The sequence below is a fragment of the Drosophila serrata genome, unplaced genomic scaffold (genome assembly GCF_035046125.1).
Source record: "Drosophila serrata isolate PLE 108 unplaced genomic scaffold, ASM3504612v1 contig_382, whole genome shotgun sequence".
Taxonomy (NCBI): Eukaryota; Metazoa; Arthropoda; class Insecta; order Diptera; family Drosophilidae; genus Drosophila; species Drosophila serrata.
Window position 1 is genome coordinate 403,466 of NW_028257280.1, and position 22,247 is coordinate 425,712.

The 22,247-nt window shown below is 42.5% G+C and overlaps 4 protein-coding genes and 1 long non-coding RNA gene across 5 annotated transcripts; 3 read left to right on the forward strand and 2 right to left on the reverse strand.

Annotated features, from left to right (window-relative positions):
• Nucleotides 1-18: 18 nt before the first annotated feature.
• Nucleotides 19-4,251, reverse strand: Mcm2 (DNA replication licensing factor Mcm2). Its single transcript, XM_020955523.2, has 2 exons — nucleotides 764-4,251; nucleotides 19-697 (listed from the first exon to the last, which is right to left on the reverse strand). The coding sequence occupies exons 1-2, from the start codon at nucleotides 2,903-2,905 to the stop codon at nucleotides 173-175; spliced, it is 2,667 nt and encodes an 888-aa protein (XP_020811182.2). The 5' UTR covers nucleotides 2,906-4,251; the 3' UTR covers nucleotides 19-172.
• A 10-nt stretch (nucleotides 4,252-4,261) lies between these two features.
• LOC110186476 (replication protein A 70 kDa DNA-binding subunit-like) lies at nucleotides 4,262-5,602 on the forward strand. The gene is made up of 3 exons (XM_020955663.2): nucleotides 4,262-4,443; nucleotides 4,507-4,751; nucleotides 4,813-5,602. The coding sequence occupies exons 1-3, from the start codon at nucleotides 4,408-4,410 to the stop codon at nucleotides 4,907-4,909; spliced, it is 378 nt and encodes a 125-aa protein (XP_020811322.2). The 5' UTR covers nucleotides 4,262-4,407; the 3' UTR covers nucleotides 4,910-5,602.
• An 806-nt stretch (nucleotides 5,603-6,408) lies between these two features.
• On the forward strand, nucleotides 6,409-8,636 carry LOC110186474 (replication protein A 70 kDa DNA-binding subunit). The gene is made up of 4 exons (XM_020955660.2): nucleotides 6,409-6,568; nucleotides 6,627-6,871; nucleotides 6,933-8,160; nucleotides 8,226-8,636. The coding sequence occupies exons 1-4, from the start codon at nucleotides 6,533-6,535 to the stop codon at nucleotides 8,538-8,540; spliced, it is 1,824 nt and encodes a 607-aa protein (XP_020811319.2). The 5' UTR covers nucleotides 6,409-6,532; the 3' UTR covers nucleotides 8,541-8,636.
• mtg (mind the gap) lies at nucleotides 8,617-21,141 on the reverse strand. The gene is made up of 7 exons (XM_020955661.2): nucleotides 20,637-21,141; nucleotides 13,177-13,299; nucleotides 10,822-10,955; nucleotides 10,372-10,749; nucleotides 9,911-10,312; nucleotides 9,690-9,845; nucleotides 8,617-9,631 (listed from the first exon to the last, which is right to left on the reverse strand). The coding sequence occupies exons 1-7, from the start codon at nucleotides 20,677-20,679 to the stop codon at nucleotides 9,203-9,205; spliced, it is 1,665 nt and encodes a 554-aa protein (XP_020811320.2). The 5' UTR covers nucleotides 20,680-21,141; the 3' UTR covers nucleotides 8,617-9,202.
• On the forward strand, nucleotides 19,296-21,867 carry LOC147642534 (uncharacterized). The gene is made up of 2 exons (XR_015273257.1): nucleotides 19,296-21,078; nucleotides 21,137-21,867. It is a non-coding gene; the product is annotated as an uncharacterized LOC147642534 (long non-coding RNA).
• Nucleotides 21,868-22,247: the final 380 nt, after the last annotated feature.

Sequence of the window (22,247 nt, forward strand, 5' to 3'; positions counted from 1 at the left end):
ACAAATATAAATAATATATTTTACTGAACATATAATAAATTTATTAAATATAAATACAAAAGTAATAAAAAATGTTACTGAATATGTGGGGTACCAAAATTTGGATTCGAACCTTTCTACAACTAAATGAGATGATGGAATAACAGACGCTATGAGAATATCGGGCGCAACCTTAAGCGGTGTTTCCATCGACGACGATCTGGAGGATGATACGGCGCTTCGGATCGTAGGAAAAACCGTTGGTGCGGAACAGATCAGAGTCATAGAACGGCTTCAGGTTGCTAATATCGAGCTGCTTGGCCCGCTCGATCAGGTCGCGCTCCATAATTTCCACATGCGTGGCTCCGGGTCCGTCCTTGCAACGAATGTAGGCAAGCTGGTCGAGCGTCAGCTGGCGCAGAATGAAGAAGAGTAGCTCGGAGTGGTCCTTCTGGAAGGAAAGGTACTTCTGGAATGTGTTGCGCATCTTCTTCATCACGCTGAATTTCTGCGCCTCGATGAAGCTCTCCAACATCATGCGGATGGCCATGCTGACGTCCGCCTCAAGGACATTCTCGCGCAGATGCATTCGAGCGTGGGCCTCGGACATGCGGATGACGCTCTCGATGTGACGCACCGTAATGGGCAGCGATCCAGTGGCGTACGACTCCTGGCGCAGCTGGGCGTACATCTTGGCGATCTTGTCCTCGTCTATGTTCTATACGGCGAAAAGAGGTAAGCAATGAATATAATCCTTAGAATCTTGGGACTGAATCGAACTAACCGTTAGCTTGGGCCGTATGTTCTCCTTGGCGTATACAATGTATTGACGAAGCAAATCCTGCGGGATGTCATCCACGGCCTTCAGCTGCGGCTCCTCCAGTTCCGGCTGCTCCTCCTCGCTTGGGTGGTGTTTCATATGTGAATGGACCACGAACTTCGCCAACTGCTGGTCCTGCATCGGATCGAACTCGTCCTTGACCACGCACAGGATGTCGAAACGGGAGAGAATAGGCTCCGAGAGATTCACGTTCTCCGAGAACGTCATCGAAGGATCGTAGCGTCCGCCGATGGGATTTGCGGCGGCTATGACGGTGCAGCGCGCCTGCAAGGAGGTAACGATGCCAGCTTTTGAAATCGAGATGGACTGCTGCTCCATGGCCTCGTGAATAGAGGTACGGTCTTGGTCGTTCATCTTGTCGAACTCATCGATCAGGCAGACTCCCTGATCGGCAAGGACGAGAGCACCCGCCTCTAAGGTCCACTCCCGCGAGACGGGGTTCCGTCGAACGTAGGCGGTAAGACCCACGGCACTGGCTCCTTGGCCCGTTGTAAAGACGGCCCGTGGTGCAACCTTTTCCGTATACTTGAGGAACTGCGACTTGGCCGTTCCGGGGTCTCCGCAAATCAGCAAATTGATGTCGCCCCTGACCTTGTGCTTCTCGCCGGGATTCTTAGACTCACCACCGAAGAGAGCCAGGGCAAGAGCCCTTTTAATGTAGTCGTGTCCGTAAATGGATGGAGCCATGGAGGCAACCACGCGCTCAGCAATGCGAGGATCCTTGCTCAGCTTCTGGATTGTGGCAATGTCCTCGTCCGTTAACGACTGAACCACTTGCTTTGAGTCCTTGACAACCACATGGTTAGCAATAATTACGGTGGCAAACACCGGGAATCCCTGATCCGTGTTCAAAGAGCCATCGTAGTTGTTGGTATAGATGCCGGTGACCTCCAGCTCATCGCCGGGCTTGCACTGATCGCACAGATCGGCCAGCAGAATGACGTCCTTACTGCGAGGAATGCGGCCGGCGGGAATCCGGCCCGGCGACTCCTGCAGCGTGATCTTTTGGTAGTTGCGATACAGTGTCTGCTCCATGTTGATGGAAAAGGGTCCAGTGCTCTGGCACTCGGGACAGGAGCCCGGCTTGATCTCCGTGTTCTGCGACTGGACAAAGGGACCGAGCACATAGCCGCACTTGACGCAGTCGTACTTGATCACAGACAACTGCGGCAGGACGCCAGTGGTGGCGGTCACCACGCCCAAGGTGCGCACCAACTGGTTCAGATGCAGCTTCCGGAACGTGCGCAGCTCCTCGATCAGAGGCAGCTCGGATATTCTCACATGGATCTCGGTAGTCACACGCTCGTAGGTGGGAAAGATAGACAGAACCATGTCCTTGGCCACCTTGTCGAAGATCTCGAGCATTTGAAACGGAGCTTCTGGCAGGAAGTAGGCCAGCACGTGCTCCTTGTTGGCTAGATCCGTGTAGGAGACGACAAACGACGACTTATTCTGCTCACACATCCGACGAATCCGATCGCGATAAGTGTACGCGCCCCGATCGTCCACGAAGGTGCGCAGGAAGGACTGGAAGCGATTAGCGATCTCAGTGCGCGGTCCCAGCATGCTCACCCACTCTTTGGTCGAGTGGCCTTTCGTGTCCTCCAAATTTTCGATGGACTCAACCATCTCGGTGTCCTCCACCTCACCCACGGCAGCCTTTTCGCCGGCACGTCGCTTGGCTCGAGGTCCAACATCGTCCTCGTCGTCCGACTGCCCGAAGCCAAGATCACGATCATCTCGATGAATTCCAGCCGCTCGGTCGCGGCGGCGCATCTCCGACTCAGCGGCAAAACGGTCGCCCTGCGACATTTCCGAGAAGTCATCCTCGTCGTCCAGCATTGCCGGATCATAGTGATCTAGCTCCGGCATGGGCCGGTAGTCGTTCTCCATGTTGTCCCCAAACAATTCCTCGCCATCCTCCTCCTCCGCTTCGTCCCGCACCGTCTGATCCCCCAAGATCTCATCCTCGTTCTCGAACGGCTCAAAGTCACCCACCGGCGACGTCATGGCCGCTCGCATCTCGCGGCGCTCAACGGCGGCGTCGCTGGGCGTATTTGGTGGAGGTGAACTGGGATTGTCCATGTTGTTTGTGCGTCTGTTGTGCTTGGAGTTCTCTTGGAATCTGTTTTTACTTTTTTGTGCTCCCGATCTCTTGTTATAGCGACGCGTGCGAATTGCGCGGGAAAAGTGCTGCCAAATGATAGAAACCAGGGTTGCAACTTTAGATTTCCATACAGAACTACAGGGCTGCACAACTACAGCAACGACCAGTGAAGTGGTAATAAATTATATTTTGGTGTTTAAATGCACTCCATTTAAAATAAGAGTCCTATTTAAATTATCAATGATATCTGCATGATTTGCTATGTATATTAACTATCTTTCTTTATGTCATATCTATTCAAAAGCACAGATAACATAATAAAAATATCAAATAAAAATAATTTTAATTTAATATTTGAAATATATAATCATCGTTAATACGTACCTCCTAGAATTGAATATCTGCGTTAATTCCTTAAGTTTGAAAAAAGGGAATAAAATCTAAATTCTGAAATTTCTTTTAAAACTGTTCAAGTTGCTAATGTATTTACTCTTGATTCGTACCAAAGGGCTTAAATAAATCGTTTCAAAAAAAATATGTTTAAATAATAAGTAATAAATTAACTTTAATTATAATTATACATACGAATTATGTAATACATGCATTTTTGTGGTATATTTAAATGGCCTTGTTTTTTATGTTATATATATATAAATATATGCACGCACGAGAGTCGCGTCGAGGCAAATAAATAACATTTCTGATTTTGGTAATAGTAACATTTTATTTGAAAAATACATTAATCATACATATCCATATCGAATCAAAATTATAGTGATATTGTGGGATACGTTTGAGCGACGAATCACTGTATTGCCTAACATGCAGTCCCAACTGGAACCAGTTCCATCCAAACCACTCACCACTGATTCGAAACGAACAAGCTGCCCCTCCCGAATATTCTCTCATATAGAACTACTGCAGTACTGTAAAACTGCAGCAAGGTACAGTGGTGTGGGGATAAAGGATAACTTGCACTCTAAAATTAGGCAATTTCATATATAAATTTATTTGTTTTTTTTTTTTTAGATATGTGTATGATTTGCCATATATATTAATTGTTTTTTTTTTTTAATATCAATTCATTTCGTAATTGCAACACAAGTTAAACACAAATTGAACAATATCAACTTGATATTTAATATATATGAATTTCGTGAAATAAAACAACTTCTGATTTGATTGAAGTTAAAAATATGGTTTGTGATAGTAGAAATGTTGTATATTTTTAATACACTAAACATAGAAATTCATAACGGGTTAAAATTATCCTAATATTGTCGTGTACGTGCAACCGACGAATCACTGCACTGCCGGCAACCCCGAAAGGAACCAGTTCCATTTGAGCCACGAACCAATGGTTCAAAACCTACAAGCCCTTCCCGCCTCTTTTGGCATCATTTAGCGACCAGCCGACGAACTGCATTTCTATGAAATTATATTTGCTTGTGAAATTGAACTGTTTTAATTAAATAACAAGATGGTCTACGCGTCGTTGTCCTCAGGAGTCATTGATGTAAGTATGACATTCATAAATGAAAAAATTTGATTTCAAAATATGTATATTCCGGGGTCACAGCGCATCATGCATGGCGAGGACGTCTCCAAGCCGGTGCTCCAGATTCTAGCGATCAAGAAAATCAACAGCAACGAGGACTCTGAGCTCTTTCGCATCATGATCTCTGACGGCAAGTACTTTAACAGCCACGCCATGCTGGCCAGCCAGCTGAACGAGATGCAGCAAAAGGGCCAGCTGGACGAGTTCACCATTGTGCAGTTGGACAAGTATGTGACTTCCATGGTGGGCAAGGACGGCGCTGGCAAGTAAGTTGCAACCTAGTAGAGTTTTTCCAAGCGCTAGAACTGAACCAAACTTCTATTTCAGGCGCGTGCTTATCATCTCAGAATTGACGGTTCTCAATGCTGGCGCCGAAGTGAAGGTTAAAATCGGTGAGCCAGTCAACTACGAGAATGCCTCCTAACAGGATCCAACAGCACCTCCTCAGACTGCTGCTGCTGTCAAAAAGGAGCCCGCCCTTCGATATTTCCGAGAAGTCGTCATTGTCCTCCAGCATCGCCGGATCATAGTGGTCTAGCTCCGGCATGGGCCGGTAGTCGTTCTCCATGTTATCCCCAAACAGCTCCTCGCCATCCTCCTCCGTTTCGTTCCGCACCGTCTGATCCCCCAAAATCTAATCTTCATTCTCGAACGACTCGAAGTCACCCATCCAGCGACGTCATTGCCACTCGCATCTCGCGGCGCTCGGCGGCGGCGTCGTTGGGCGTATTTGGTGGAGCTGAACTGGGATTGTCCATGTTGTTTGTGCGTCTTTTGTGATTGGAGTTCTCTTGGAATCTGTTTTTTCTTTTTTGTGCTCCCGATCTCTTGTTATAGCGACGCGTGCGAATTGCGCGGGAAAAGTGCTGCCAAATGATAGAAACCAGGGTTGCAACTTTAGATTTCCATACAGAACTACAGTGCAGCACAATTACAGCAACGTACAGGGAAGTGGGGATAAATTATATTTTGCTGTTTAAATTTAGTCCATTTAAAATAATAATGCTATTTAAATTTTCAAGGATATGTGTATGATTTGCTATGTATTTTAACTATCTTTATTTAATGTCATATCTATTCAAAAACAGATTAAGTAATATCAATTTAATATTTTAAATATCGTTAATTCGTACCTCTTCAAATTGTAATTATTTGGTTTAATGTCTTATGTTTGAAAAAAAGGAATAAAATCAAAATGATGAAATTTCTTTTAAAACTTATCAAGTTGCTGATGTATTTACACTTGATTAGTACCAAAGGTCTTAAATAAATCGTTTCCAAAAATGAAGTTTAAAAAATATTAATAAATTAACATTAATTATAATTATACATACGAATCATGTAATACATATATTTTCGTGGCATATTTAAATGTCTCGGTTTTTTATGTAATATATATATATATATATATAAATAAATAAATGCACTCACGGGGGTCGCGTTCAAATAAATAACACTTCTAATTTTGGTAAAAGTACAATTTTATTTGAAAAATAAATTAATCAACCTAATCCATATCCAGTCAAAATTATAGTGATATTGTGTAATACGTGTAAGCGACGAATCACTGTACTACCTAACACGCTGCTCCAACTGGAACCAGTTCCATCCGAGACACTCACCGCTGATTTTAGGATATGTGTATGATTTAATTCACTTCGTAAAGGCAACACAAATTGAATAATATCAATTTAATATTTAATATATATGAATATCGTAAAACAAAACAACTTCTGATTTGATTGAAGGCAAAAATATGGTTTGTGATAGTAGAAATGTTGTATATTTTCAATACACTAAACATAGAAATTCATAACGAGTTAAAATTATCCTAATATTGTCGTGTACGTGCAACCGACGAATCACTGTACTGCTGGCAGCCCCGAAAGGAACTAGTTCCATTTGCGCCACGAACCAATGATTCAAAACGAACAAGCTGCCCTTCCCGCCTCTTCGGGCTTCACTTAGCGCCCAACCCTCGAACTGCATTTATGTGAAATTATATTTGCTTGTGAAATTGAACTGTTTTTAATTATTAACAAACAAGATGGGCTACGCGTCGTTGTCTTCAGGAGTCATTGCTGTAAGTATGACATTCAGAAATAAAAAATTTGATATGAAAATATGTACGGTGGGCACAGCGCATCATGCATGGCGAGGACGTCTCCAAGCCAGTGCTCCAGATTTTGGCGATCAAGAAAATCAACAGCAACGCCGACTCTGAGCGCTATCGCATCTTGATCTCTGACGGAAAGTACTTTAACAGCTACGCCATGCTGGCCAGTCAGCTGAACGAGATGCAGCACAAGGGCCAGCTGGACGAGTTCACCATTGTGCAGTTGGACAAGTATGTGACCTCCATGGTGGGCAAGGACGGCGCTGGCAAGTAAGTTGCAACCTAGTAGAGTTTTTCCAAGCGCTAGAACTGAACCAAACTTCTATTTCAGGCGCGTGCTGATCATCTCGGAATTGACGGTTCTCAATGCTGGCGCCGAAGTGAAGGTTAAAATCGGTGAGCCAGTCACCTACGAGAATGCCTCCAAACAGGATATGGCGCCAAAGGCAGCACCTCCTCAGGCTGCTACTGCTGTCAAAAAGGAGCCCGCCTTTAAGAACAACAATAATAACAACAATAACATTTCGATGAACGCATCGATCAACAGCGGAATGACGCACCCCATTTCTAGCCTGAGTCCCTATCAGAACAAGTGGGTTATCAAGGCGCGCGTGACCTCCAAGACTGCAGTGCGCACCTGGAGCAACCCCCGCGGCGAGGGTAAGCTCTTTAGTATGGATCTCATGGACGAATCGGGCGAGATCAGGGCCACAGCCTTCAAGGAGCAGTGTGACAAGTTCTTTGATCTGATCCAAGTGGATAGCGTCTACTTCTTCTCCAAGTGCCAGCTGAAACCTGCGAACAAGCAGTTCTCGCAGCTTAACAACCCATACGAGATGACCTTTACCGGTGAGACGGTCGTGCAGCTGTGCGAGGATCCTGACGACGGCGCCATTCCGGACATCAAGTACAACTTAGTGCCCATTTCCGAGGTGGCGGGAATGGAGAACAAGGCAGCAGTGGACACGATTGGCATTTGCAAGGAGGTGGGCGAGCTGCAGTCCTTTGTTTCGCGCACCACCAACAAAGAGTTCAAGAAGCGAGAACTCACCCTAGTGGACATGAGCAGCTCAGCTATTAATCTGACCCTCTGGGGTGATGATGCCGTCAACTTTGACGGCCATGTACAGCCCGTTATCTTGGTCAAAGGCACACGCATCAATGAGTTTAACGGCGGCAAGAGTTTGAGTCTTGGCGGTGGCTCCATCATGAAGATCAATCCGGACATACCCGAGGCCCACAAGCTGCGCGGTTGGTTCGATAATGGCGGCGGGGATAATATCGCCAACATGGTCTCAGCGCTCACGGGCGGAGGTTCCTACTCCACCGACTGGATGACACTGAAGGATATACAGATCCGCAATCTAGGCTGTGGCGACAAGCCCGACTATTTCCAGTGCAAGGCGGTGGTGAACGTTGTCAAGCAGGAGAACTCCTATTACCGCGCCTGCCCTCAGACCGACTGCAACAAGAAGGTTGTGGATGAGGGCAACGAACAGTACCGCTGTGAGCGCTGCAACGCGCTCTATCCGAACTTCAAATACCGCCTTCTGGTCAACGTGAGTACAAGGATTGGGAAATATACGATGAATTTTACTAAACCAATTTACATTTTGAACTGCAGATGAGCATTGGCGACTGGACTTCCAATCGTTGGGTAACGTGCTTCAGCGAGATCGGCGAGCAGCTGCTGGGACACACTTCGCAGGAAGTCGGCGAGGCCCTGGAGAACGACGCCGCCAAGGCCGAAAAGATCTTCTCTTCCCTCAACTTCACTTCTCACATCTTTAAGCTGCGCTGCAAGAACGAGGTGTATGGCGACATGACTCGTAACAAGCTTACTGTGCAGTCCGTTGGCCCCATCAACCACAAGGAGTACAACAAGTATCTGCTCAAGGAGCTGCAGGAGCTGACTGGCATTGGCTCCGCAACCAACTAATTTTCGTATTGCTTGTGCAGCGCACATTCATCCAAATAACATAAATTATGAAAATAATAAGTTACTCAATAAACTGTTTAGGATAAGAACATTTAATTCGTTTATTGTTTTGATATTTTGATATCTGGTCTTAAAACTACAATGCAATTATTAATTGGTACTCCTACGGAAACTATTTTCCCCACGTAGTGAGTGCTCAAACTAACGAAACTGCAACGGTTTCTGCGTCATAAATAAAAGGACAAGTTCAAATCATTATTATGGTGAAAAACAATGTTTAATTGTCGCGAAATACTTGTACAATAAATAAATAGTAACACGTAATAACATTAACCGACCAAACCCTATTGCCTGGGGCTTTACTAGAGATTATTTAATTAAGGGGCTATCAAGGACTACATCTAAGGGCGCTCAGGAGTAGAGGAAAAATGGGACTACACAGAGGAAAAAATCATTGACTGTAAATTTTTAAAAATCAACGTTTCGGGGACTTATTTCTCTGCGCAGGAGCTGCCACTGGAATTGATAAGAAACGACTACAGGAAACCCATTGGCTCGTGGAGCAAAGAGCAAGACTTGACTACGTACGGCTAACCGACCAGAGATGCTCGATCGTGAACACTTAACCTAGATCTCAGATAGCGTGGATGGGGCTCTGAAGCCTAGTTGGACAGACGCTGTTCTCCCTCCGCTGGCACCACATGCTCATGGTCCTCCTTCGGCCGACTGCGCTGCTCCCTCTCCTCGGCATCGCGCTGCTCCGCCTTCTTGATCTGCTCCTGGCGCCGCGACACGCCCTCCATCGACTCCCGCAACGAGTCAATGTCTAAAGCGTTCTCATCCTTGGCGCCATCTTGCTCCTGACCCTGCCGCTGACCGCCGGCGAACTTCGAGAAGTATGTGAGGGACTTCATCAGTTGGTAGCTCTTCGAGATCGGAATGTTCGAGTCGTATATGCTAGTGCTGGAGCTGCAGTCCACGTAGAACCACCAGTTGCACTTGAGGATCGTCTGGTCAAACAAGGTGTTCTCTGGGCAGAGGAAGGACTTCCGCACCATCCCGTCGTCGGTGAGGGCGCACACATGAAAGACCTGAACGGGATATTTTTATTTTTTTCTTTTGTGACATGGTAGATAGGATATAACTTACCATGCAGCCCAAATCCGTATCGGCATAAAGACCCGGAAAGTGCTTCTGCTTGGCACAGGTAAAGCTTGTCGGTGGCAGATCCACTTTCGATTTGAAATTGTCGTCAAAGTTCTTTTCGTAGCCCACGGGATAATATTCCTTGGGGGCGTTCATTACCTTCGGTTTTGCATAAAAGTGTGTTAGAATATATAAAACATTTAATTTAATACTAAACATCCCACCTTCGACACCTTGTGCTCGGCCAGTGCCTTCTGAGGACGTGGTGTGCTAGTTGTCGTCGTCGTCGTAGTTTTTACGGTGGAGGTGCGCATAAACTCCTCTCGCAGCTTAGCCGCCAGTTGGGCCCGGTGCTCCGCCTTGAGTTGCTGCTCTCGCACATAGATGGCGTGTTTGATGGTGTCCACGGTGACATTGGCCGCTGCGGCCAGCTCTTCCACGGTCACATCCTTTAGATCGAACTTGGGCTCCTCGAACTGCAAGTAGTTCGGATGATTAGACACCGTTCGGTGCTCCTTTCCCACATTGGCGATGCGGGCAATGGAGGCTGGCATGGCCTGGAACACAGGGACGGCCACGGGCTGGGAGACCACCGGATTGGCCACGTGGAAGGTGCGGTTAGAGTGCTGTAAGTACAAATAATTACTAGGAAAATTTACAAAGTGAACTGAAACTTTTTACTCACAGGCTTATCGTTGGCACTTATCAGCTTGTTGTTGACACTGACCCTGGGCTCTGGGGTGTCCACAGCTACCCGCCTCTCCGCCGTAGTTGGAGCCGGACCAGGAGCTGCGACCTCCTGCTGCTGTTTCTTCGGAATGGGTCGGAAGGCGGGAACACCCAAGGGAAGGGGACGCGCTTCGGTCATCAGTTGGGCCTGCTGTGCTTGCTGTTGTTGTTGCTGCTGCTGCAGTAGCAAAAGCTGCTGTTTCAGTTTTAGTTGCTGCTGCTGCTGCTGTTGCTGCTGCTGTTGCTGAACTTGCTGAAGGTTGTAAGCCGCTGCCCCGGTGGAGCGTGAACTGATTCTCTTCTCCGGTAAGGGTTTTTGGATCGGGGTATTGGCCTACGAAGAGATATAACCAGATTCAAGTACATTATGACGATTGGCATACATTTATCCACTGAGTGAACCCACCTGCTGCTGGGTGGAGGGAAGCACGCCCACCAAATCCGGTGGAGCTCCGTTCTTGTAGCTAATGGCTCGTCGGCGATCGCTCTCCACATTGCCCAGCGACTCCGGAAAGCCCAGCTCATCGCCCAGGCTGAAACCTGCAATACGGTGGGCAAAGGTTTGAGGGTTAAGTCGGGCCCATCAATCACACTTTACAAACGTGGCCAAGAGAGGGTTGGGCAATGATGTGTTAATTAATGACCCTTGTTTTCCCTTCACGTGGTAAGTCCATTTGCCGGCCGAGGGTCTTAGCTTTATCAAAGTCTTGCATCTGCTCGGTTGGTATGTGCACAAAGTCTGGTTAGGATCGGATCCATTAATAAAAGGGGTCAATGGATAGGTGTACGGCTCAGCCCACCAAATTTGCGTAACTCTTTTTGATATTTTGTGTAAAAACAAGAGTGAATTTTAAAATTTGTATACTTTTAATTAGGAATACTTTAAATCTCTCGATTTTGTAGGTAATTTACAATGAATTTACAAAGTATTTAAAATATTCTTGACTTAAAAACCTGTTACCTAATAGACTGTACCAAAAATATCCTAAAACAAGAAAGGAAGCTAACTTCGGCACGCCGAAGTTTATATACCCTTGCAGATAGAACTTCTATGAATAGGAATCCATACAATATAAATTATATATATTTGTGTTAAAAAACAATGAAGTAATACCTGCTTTCATTTCATTCACCTATACATATTATATTTGCAGTTTTACATTCACAGATTTGCATTTTTCCTCTACATCAAACGATCGATTGTATGGCACCTATATGATATAGTCGTCCGATTTTTATGAAATTTGCCACAAAATTTAAGACTTATATAAAATGGCTTTACCTCAAATTTTATGAAAATCAGCTGAAAACTAAAAAAGTTATAAATTTAATTGTATTAATTTCTCGATCGTTCCTATGGGAGCTATATGATATAGTAGTCCGATTTTCATAAAATTTTACACAAAATTTTAGAATAATATGAAATGGCTATATTTCAAATTTGATTAAATTCTGTTGAAAACTAAAAATGTTATCGCCACCGCGATTGTCAGTCTTCCGACAACAGCCACCGCCATTCTCATTCCTCTCAAATTTCTCGATCGTTCCTATGGGAGCTATATGATATATTAGTCAGATTTTCATAAAATTTTACACAAAATTGTAGAATAATATAAAACGGCTATATCTCAAATTTGATGAAAATCTGTTGAAAACTGAAAATGTTATACTTATTAATTGAATTAATTTCTCGATCGTTCCTATGGGAGCTATATGATATAGCCGTCCGATTTTCATAAAATTTTACACAAAATTGTAGAATAATATGAAATGGCTATATCTTAAATTTGATCAAATTCTGTTGAAAACTAAAAATTTTATAATTTTTTTTGTAAAACTTTTCCGATCATTCCTATGACAGCTATATGATATAGTCGTCCGATCGGGCCCGTTCCGACATATATACGAGTGAGAGTATATAGAAGACTAACTGCAAAGTTTCATTTAGATAGCTTCAAAACTGAGAGACTAGTTTGCGTAGAAACGGACAGACGGACAGACGGACAGACGGACAGACGGACAGACGGACAGACGGACAGACGGACATGGCTAGATCGACTCGGCTGTTGATCCTGATCAAGAATATATATACTTTATATAGTCGGAGGTGCCTCCTTCACTGCGTTGCAAACTTCTGACTGAAATTATAATACCCTGCAAGGGTATAAAAATGTACCATAAATATTTTAAACAAATTGTCATTTATTTATCTGTGAACAAAATTCCTTGATTAATATGGATTTAAACAAAAAATATTTAATGGTTTATCTGACTCGATCTAGATCTGCAAAAACTTCTTAATTATAAAAAGACAAGTCAAGTCCAAGTTAGTCTTTGTTTTTTTTTTGTGTTAGAAGAATTTCGATTTACTAAATATGATCTGTTAATGCTGTTTTCAGCCGTAAAGTGGTAACGACCCCTCTTCGGTGCCCCTGATAAGTGAACTACAGGTCAATCTTCAGGTTTTTTTTCTTGACTTTTCTGTGCTTCACGTTTGCTCCACTTATCTATCTATCGGTCTACCGAGAGGTCTGACATTGGCATTAATGCATTAATGATTTACTTAATCGCTAGTCGCGGTGCGTTTGAGTTCAAGCCGAGTTCGATTGCTCGGGCAATTAGTTGTACTCGAACACTACAATTACAGTCACCTTGGACTATTTCGGTACCTTGGATATATACACTGGGAAAATGGGGAAAATAGGTGACAGATGATAGATGACAGAGTAGGTGAAGTTGGAGTTGGAGTTGGGAGATTTACCTAAACCGAAATGGGCCTTTAGGCCACCCAAATTTCGTACTCGAAACAGTCCAGACTTTTTGAAGTTACAATCGATTATGAAACCGAAATCGGAGGATAAAACACAGGTCCCGCAAGCCAATCCTATAAATAGAAGAATAGAAAAAGCAAACACAGAATAGGATAGTCGTTCGATATAATACAAAACGTAATGATGGTTTCTCTTTCAAGTTAAATGTTTAATATTATGGTGAGTGTTGGGGGAGTTCAGGAGGAGGGAGGGGGCTTCTGTGTTGTTTTCTCTATAATACCATAACCACAGATAAAAACCCAGAGCCAATTGTTATTGCTATTATAAGTAATATTGATTTGTTAAAGTGGGTGGAGCTGACAATTCGCTGTGCTAAGGTTAGATTTACATGTCATTTAAATATTATCTCCGCCAAGCATCGGAGTTTTTAATGTTTATAAAAGTTACCCCGCATCGAATGGCATGACTGAGGTATGTCTCTTGATTGATGTGCGGATTGCCCGCTTAAATCTTGATACAACCTGAATGAATATATGTGAGGCTTCTCTGTCTGTCATCTACCGTCCTAGGGTGTGACCGCAGAATGACCCAGATTGGGCTAGAGGAGATGGCCCAATCCAACCGCAATAAAACCAAGTTGCGACTCGTCGCATTCTCGAACCGATCTCTAACTTGGCCATAATCGATTTACCATTTACCATTTACCATGTCGTGAACGGAGCCATTATGATAGCCCAACCACAAGCATACCACTTCCTTATGACACAAGCAATTGAGACTCATTGCAAATTACCTGAGGCCGGGGTTAGTTAACCAAGCTTTATGGAGAGCACCTCTCAGCACTCGGTTGACCTGAACAAAGTGGAAGATACTTTAATATTGCGCGCGTCTCTGGGTTTAAATTAAATTGTTAGCCCATCAAGTGGGACATGTAATACGTGTCTCGAATGGATTCTTTCAAAATTCCCCCTCTGATCCACATAAACGCCGTCGTTAGCAGTACATCCATATCCATATTCATGGGGCCGAGCATTTGAAACCGATTCTAAGGCGGCTAATGGCTGGCCATTATGTCTCCAATTGTGGTAATCGCCAAAGCTACCACACTGGGCGAAAAAGTGAGATTTCACTGATTTATTACTGAAAATTTTAGGTCAAAAATGCTAATGTCATGTTTTATATAATTATTATTTAAAAACAACATAAAAGATTAGCATTGTAAAAGGTGTAATAAGAAGGAAGGTAATCTTATCTGTAAACAAGAAAGGAAGCTAACTTCGGCACGCCGAAGTTTATATATCCTTGCAGATAGAAATTCTATGACTAGGAATCCATACCATATAAATTATATATATTTGTGTTAAAAAACAATGAAGTAATACCTGCTTTCATTTCATTCACCTATACATATTATATTTGCAGCTTTTCGTTCACAGATTTCCATTTTTCTTCTACATCAAACAATAGTTTGTATGGCACCTATATGATATAGTCGTCCGATTTTCATGAAATTTGACACAAAATTTAAGACTAATATAAAATGGCTACACCTCAAATTTGATGAAAATCTGTTGAAAACTGAAAAAGTTATAATTTTTAATTGTATTAATTTCTCGACCGTTCCTATGGGAGCTATATGATATAGTAGTCCGATTTTCATAAAATTTTATACAAAATTGTAGAGTATAGTAAAATGGCTATATCTCAAATTTGATCCAATTCTATTGAAAACTGAAAATGTTAAAATTTTTTTTGTAAAAATTTTCCGATCATTCCTATGGCAGCTATATGATATAGTCGTCCGATCCGGCCCGTTCCGACATATATACGAGTGAGAGTATATAGAAGGCTAACTACAAAGTTTCATTCAGATAGCTTTAAAACTGAGAGACTAGTTTGCGTAGAAACGGACAGACGGACAGACGGACAGACGGACAGACGGACAGACGGACAGACGGACAGACGGACATGGCTAGATCGACTCGGCTGTTGATCCTGATCAAGAATATATATACTTTATATAGTCGGAGGTGCCTCCTTCACTGCGTTGCAAACTTCTGACTGAAATTATAATACCCTGCAAGGGTATAAAAACTAAGAAAGTTGGGGTCCATCATTTTCTAGGAAAATGTTGCTAAGAACATGATGAGAAGCACTTATTTGTTGCAAGGAAACATTTCTTTCTTCTTAAACACTTTTAATAATAATGAAAAATAAATAAACCTTTTGTCTGAGTGCAGAGCCGCTACGGGTCGGAGTCCGGTCAAACACTCTGTTTTTTGCAGTTCAGTTCAAGGAAAATTGAGCTAGTTTTATAACGCGCCCCGCCTAATGAAGTGTCAGCATGCCAAGGCGTTGTTTGGCCATCTCTGGAAGTTCAGAGAGCGCTCCCATGTGGTCACTTCCTCATCGCCATCGCCATCGTCATCGTCATCAACCATAGCATTCTGTCGGTCACTCCACAAATTGAATATTGAATATTAAGGCATAATTATAGACTCATAATCAAACTTTTACTTGGATTTGCATTACGCATACGCCGTGTGGGCGAGCAGTTATTTTAATGACGCCTGCAAATGGCAAGGGAAACCAGCAATTAGCTAGGGAAAACTGCACAAGCTGGAGGAGAGCAAAATGTCGGAGGAGGAGGCGGGGGAGGAGCAGCGGATATATGTACATATCCAACGACAGCTTGCAGTTAGTCACAGGCGATCGACGACGCCGAACGCTTTCTCTCCTCATCTCGTTGCGGCGGTGGCGGCCCGGCTGGCATCGTGGTCAAATAGAAATCCAAACTAAGCAAATAATGAGGCATAAATATGCACGTGGGGCAGTGGGAATGCCGGCGAAGACAAGCCATTGACCACTGTCTCTAGTTACTTTCCTCAAAAGATGACATACAGCTCAGCCCCAGCCCCAGCCCCAGCCCCAGCCCCAGCCCCAGCGAACCAGCTAGTCAGCTTCCCTGCCTAGTTAGCACCTGCGCCGCGAAAGTGGGTCATCTCGCCTCCAAAAAACATTGATATTAATTGCTCAGTCCGGAGACTGGCACTTAAAACACAAACTGAAAGCGAAACCGAAACCGAAACCTAAACCGAAACTGAATCTGAATCTGAAACACAAACTGGCGGCGGCCGAGCGTTAATTCAATTTGATGATCTCCCAAATGCAAATATTGTGTATTAATTATCAGACGTCTCACATCTGTGGCCTAGGCCGTGGTCAAACCTTAACCCAAACCAACGCCTCTCCAAGCGGTTTCCCTTTTTATATTCTGCACTCATATTTAAAGGCTGAGCATTCCATTGTTGCCAAAACACTTTACAGTCAATCTTTTTATCTCATTGTCAATGTTTCTTTATTTTTATTATTATTATTTTTTTGCGAGAAACGAAGGCTCTTTTGGGGCGACAACCTTTCCCTTTTTTTCCTTATTTTCTCTGCGGCTAACTTTCCATTTCTCCTTAATTTGGCTCATTACGCGGATGGCTCTCCTTCCTATTTGCAGGAGAAATCCATAATATATTTACTATAGAGTCTTAACTTGTGTCCCTGACCTTGCTCTAGCTTATTTTAAGCTGAATTCAAAGTTTAGATTAAGAGATTGTTTTTTTTCTATTGTTCAAGTGTCTGGGCAGACACTTTTCCGATTTAACCAATTACAATGAGAATTCAAAGCCCCACTTAATGGAGTTTTTAAGAGCAGTCCTGACCTTGCTTCAAAGATCTTTATACCTTTGCAGGGTATAATAACTTTAATCAAAAGCTTGAAAGTCTGTTAAGGAGTCATTTCCGACCCCATAAATGATATATATTCTTGATCAGCATCGACAGGAGAGTCTTTTTAGCCATGTCCGACAAAAATTTAATTTTTTCAATATTTTACAAATTTCATAAAGGTTTGCATCGATTGTCAAAAATTGACAAAAAAAATTTCATTTTTCAAGATTTTAAATTGAGTATGCAGATTTATTAATTACAAAAACTAACTTAAAGCTTTCCAAATTAAGATTAACGCATTTTTGGCTTATTTGTGAGTTTTTTAACATTTGATTTGAAGAACAAAAATGTCAATAATGGTATTATCATTTTAGTCAGAAGCTTCAAACGGCATGAAGGAGTCGTTTCCGACCCCATAAATCATATATATTCTTAATCAGCATCAACAGGCGAATCTTTCTAGCCATATTTTGAAGAACAATTTTTTTTTTAGATATTTTCCAAATTTTATAAGGGGTTACATCGTTAAAATTGTCAAAAATTTACAAAAAATTAGATTGTAAATTGAGTATGCAGATTTATTAACCTAACAAAAACTCAGAACAGCTTTCCGAATCGAAATTAATTGTTCTTTGACTTAGTCATGATCGATTTAAGTTTCGGTACCCCAAAAAATTACAAAGTGAAAGGTTAATTATTTATTTAGGTTAATTATTTATTATTATTTAGTTTTCTTTGATTTATTCAGAGTAAAACATTTCTAGCCTCTACAAAAGAAATAAAATAAATTCTATTTACCCATGTGTTGTGTACTGTGACCTTGCCCCTGTCCGAATGAAACCATTATCGCACGGCACCAGCTCCGGGTTAGACGGAGATTGTGTCTCGGAGATCTCCAAAGTGTCAGCCTCAAAACGGCGAGTCGCTAATCCCCCCCTGCGCCGGGTTAATTATGTTAATTGAACGATGGTCTTGACAGTGAGCGATAGGCCCAACAAAAGAAGAGCTCCGACTGACAAAACTTTTGACAAAGCCACTTCAAGCCATCGAATTAAATTGCAATTTGGAGGGCTCCGACTCGTGTGGGTAACAACAATAAGTCAACAACAGCAGCAGTAGGTAGAGGTGGTGCTAGAGGTGTGGAATGGAATGCAAGTCTTCAGTCCGGAGATGAGATGCCCCCAAAAGCAATGCAGCATCTCCGAGGCGAAGGTCTTACGTGAGCGAGTTGCGTGCTCTTTGCTCCGAAATAATGCCCCAAAACAACAGACAATCGAGATGGTGCCAAGCGACATATCATGTGAGTCTGTTAGGCGAAGACAATGGAGGTGATAATCATGCATTAATTTATTCCTAATTGCAAACAAAACGAGGCTACAAAGTGTCTACAGCGCCAAAACGTAGGGGAAAGGACAGGACCCTCTTCGTGTGAAAATAAGCACAGCCGGAAGTCGCTTCAGACACTCAGGGAAATTGCTCTGAACCTTATAAGCCTTGCCTAAACCTTAAAATCTGTTATAATATATATATAATAATTATTTCATTGATCAGTTAATTGTAATTATTCATTTTGGGTTTACACTATTTGATTCCCTATTGTAATATTTGGCCAGCATTACTCCTTACTCCCCACTTATTTCAATGCCTCACTGAAGCCCATTCCCTTTTTGTTTTAAATTCATGTATATCTTCTTTAATTTATGTTTTCATTAGTGCACCCAGAGATGCCTTTCTGTTCGCCTTTCACTTTGCAAAATACCGGCTCCCGAGCAGCCTTTTACTTATTGACCAATTTGAAATGACAATGCAATTTCTTTGCCTTATTATTTTGTGAGTACTCGATGACCCCGTTGCATTGCCGCCAAATGCATTTTCGAGCCCAAGGGTTTACTTAAGTCAAGAAAAACATTAGCTAATTGCCGTCGAGAGCATGCATTTGGCCAAAGCCCATTTATAATGTTTTTATGTTTATTATTGGCAAACGTACGGGGCGTATGCGCACTATTGGCCATTAGCCGGAGCAGGAAAAGGGTCTTCCCAGCCCCAGTCCCAGGCCCAGGCCCAGGCCCAGGCCCAGGCCGAGAAGTATTGCATAAAGGAATGTGGCTCTCGTGGGTTATATAAAATCTCAGAAACAGAAACAACTGGAGATTCAGACTGAATTGCTGCGTCATTGACCACAAAGCTGAGGCTCATGAAAAATATAAAATACAAATGTAAAAGAAAACATAAAAGAGAAACAACGCATCTCAATAGGTTCGGGCAACAAATCGGTGAGTCGCCATACCGATATTGATGAATCATGGCCCACGATTGTCGGTCGAATGGTGGGTCACCTTTATGAAGCCATCAATGGGAATATTGGAAAAGATTTGGGCAGGGCAAGGCGGCTGGTTCCTCCCTCCTCTCTGCAGATCTCTTTTCTCTTTTTGGACCCGAGACAAAGGTCAGCAAACTTGACGACGACCGACCACCGCGTGAATTTATGCAAATTAGGCAGCGAAAATTGCCGAAGTTAACACCCAGCCAAGCCGTGTTTGGTGGGCCGATCTTGACCGATATTCTGACATGTCCGCGTCCGGCCTTTGGCCATATCGAGGCGAGATCGGAACATCGTTCCACTCACCACCAAATCTGCAGGCACAGTTTTGGAACGAAGGTCCGACGAATTTGCAAATTGATTAATTGGTAAATGGGTGAAGTGGCAGTCCTAAATGGGGGCTACCTTCAACCCAGATATGCCCACATACCACACACACATTGTGTGTGTGCGTTGAGTGTAGCTGTTCTTAATGAGCCGCACATTACTTCAGGTCAAGAATGGTCGCGCCATGGGCACCGTGACTAACCCAAAAGCAATCCGGTTTTCTCAGCAAGGTTTTATACATCTCGTGCGAGGCAAAGAAGAAACCAAAACTAAATTCAAATAAAAAGCGATGCCAATAAACTGCAGCCTCTCGAATCGAATGAACAAAAAATATGCATAAACAAATGCCAAGATAAGGTTTTTAGGTGCTCTTTTTGCATGGCTTCTAATTGATTGGAATTTTAAATGCTTGTCTGATGAATTGTATTAAATGGGAGTAAACTAGGGTATACATTTAAAGTTTTTCAATTAAAGCAAATTCGTTTCGTGACGCTGGTCTTAGTTTAATAATAATTACTTTTCGATTTTCATTTCCATCTTATGAGCAACTGCAAGTAAAACAATATAGCTATATATAATATAAATATAGCCTATTTCTCCGAGTGCAGTTTCTGGCTTGTCTTGATGATGATTGACATTATAATCAAGATAGAATTGCATGCCTCTTGTGTTTGACGCGCTTTAGCGATTGCATTAGATTGGATTTTGGGGTGAGCAATTGGCCAATTACCGACTGTTGCTACTCACTCACATCCACAATGGAGAACCAACCTGTTCGTATCCAAAAAGCCTAGTATGACGGCATATTCCAGGTGTCATAAGAGTCCCCCTGACCATAAGAGATAACGGCTGTGCTCGAGCGAAAAGACTTAAGACACAAACCCGAAACTCGAGAAAAGTTCGTCGCCTAAGTCATTTGTTTTTCTTGTGCCAGCTGCCATGCCCGAGGAATGAATGCATTTAATGTTATCCGAAACCAAAATAAAATAAATCAGCGACACACAACCGTGAAAAGCAATTACGGGAACAACAGGAAGAGCGATTATTTGGAAAATGGAAAATGAAACTGCATCTCGTACTCACTTGCCGCCTGCATGATCAGAAAGCCAATCACAAAAAAGTTCATTTTGGCCACAGCTTCTTTCTCGCTCGAATGTTGCTTTCAATTTTCGGTAGATCCCCCTCTTCACTCTCTCGCTCGTTTCGGAAATGATTGTGATTAGTTAATTTCCTCGTCGGATGCGTATAGCGTGTAATTTTTCTTTACGATCCGAGACACACACTCAAGCACACTCACTGCAATGCACAATCACGGCACAATCGGTGGACGACAAAGAGGAAAACTGAGGAAAGCACAATAAACTTTTATTAGCGCGACTCGTGCCGCAGATCGGAAGCGGAGTGGCTAGTTGCTTTAATTAAATTTAATGAACTTATTATTTTATCAATTATTTTTGCAGTCCGCAGCAGTCGGCGATGAGAGTGGGAAAGCAAACGAAAATACCGAAAATAAAACATAAAACCGGTAAGCACAAGAAACGCAAATAAGCGGGGTAAACACTCTCACTCTCTCTCTTATTCAGCGGTAAAAGTGAAGACGGCCAAGGCGGTCCAGAGGCGGTAACAGCGTTGGTAACGGTACGACGCGTCCGAGATGTTCCGATAAACGCGAACGGAGTGCGTAGGCGCCGACAGAGGCAGCGTCTATAATATACCTTTATATGTTTAATTGTGTTTTTTTTTTTTTTTTGTTTGTCATAGCCAAATAATTACGAAACCAAAATGTTATCATATATCTGAAGCTATTACATTATTTTGCATGTGGTAGGGGCTTGAAATACGAGTATTTACTAGGAAGAAAATATCTACCAAACTACATTGTCAACCTAAAATAGTTAATGGGAGATAAGCTCTAAGCTACTTCTTTTCTTGATAAGAGAAAATCGTTTTATATTTTACTCAAAACTAAGCTGTTTCTGTTAAAACTTTACGTTTATTTTCTTTCATTTTGAAATCCTAATTAATGCTAACCACACACATTTAAGTCTATAACTATTTTTTGGCAATTCAGTCAGCTAAGATTATCCAACAAAGCTTTTGCGAAAAAATATGATTAACACCATTTTAATGTATTAAGTTTAACTGCTTTTTAAAGTCTGACACTAGGTTTGTAACCACATCCGTGACAGTGATTTAATTTTACTTGTTTACAGGTTTAATTAAAATTTCAAAATAAAAAATTGTAAGTTAATTTCATTGCAAGACTTGTAAATTGATTAATTGTAATTGTAATAAATATGCTTGACCACTGAAATAGAATTTTTCAAGCTATTGCTGTGGATATTTTACATTAATTGTACTCTGCACAACTATGAATAATTTAAGTATATATTTAAAGAAATTAGTTAACTGTTTTAAGCATATAATTCAAGTGTTCGTAATGCAACTCCCAGGCATTGGCTTTTCCATCTGAACCGATTTAGCCTAGCGGCGGATTCCGATATATTTTCCAAACTAAATAATGTCGCGCCTTGGCAACTCCTTCGCTTGCTCCGCTGAGCATAACAACAACTTTCCAATTGCCAACGCTTTTTTTTCTTTAGATTTATTTCTTATTTTTTCTCTTTAGTTTGTTTGGTTTGTTGGTCAGCGCTCCATAATTTCCTCAGCCGCCGCCGTTCGCTCCGTCTATTG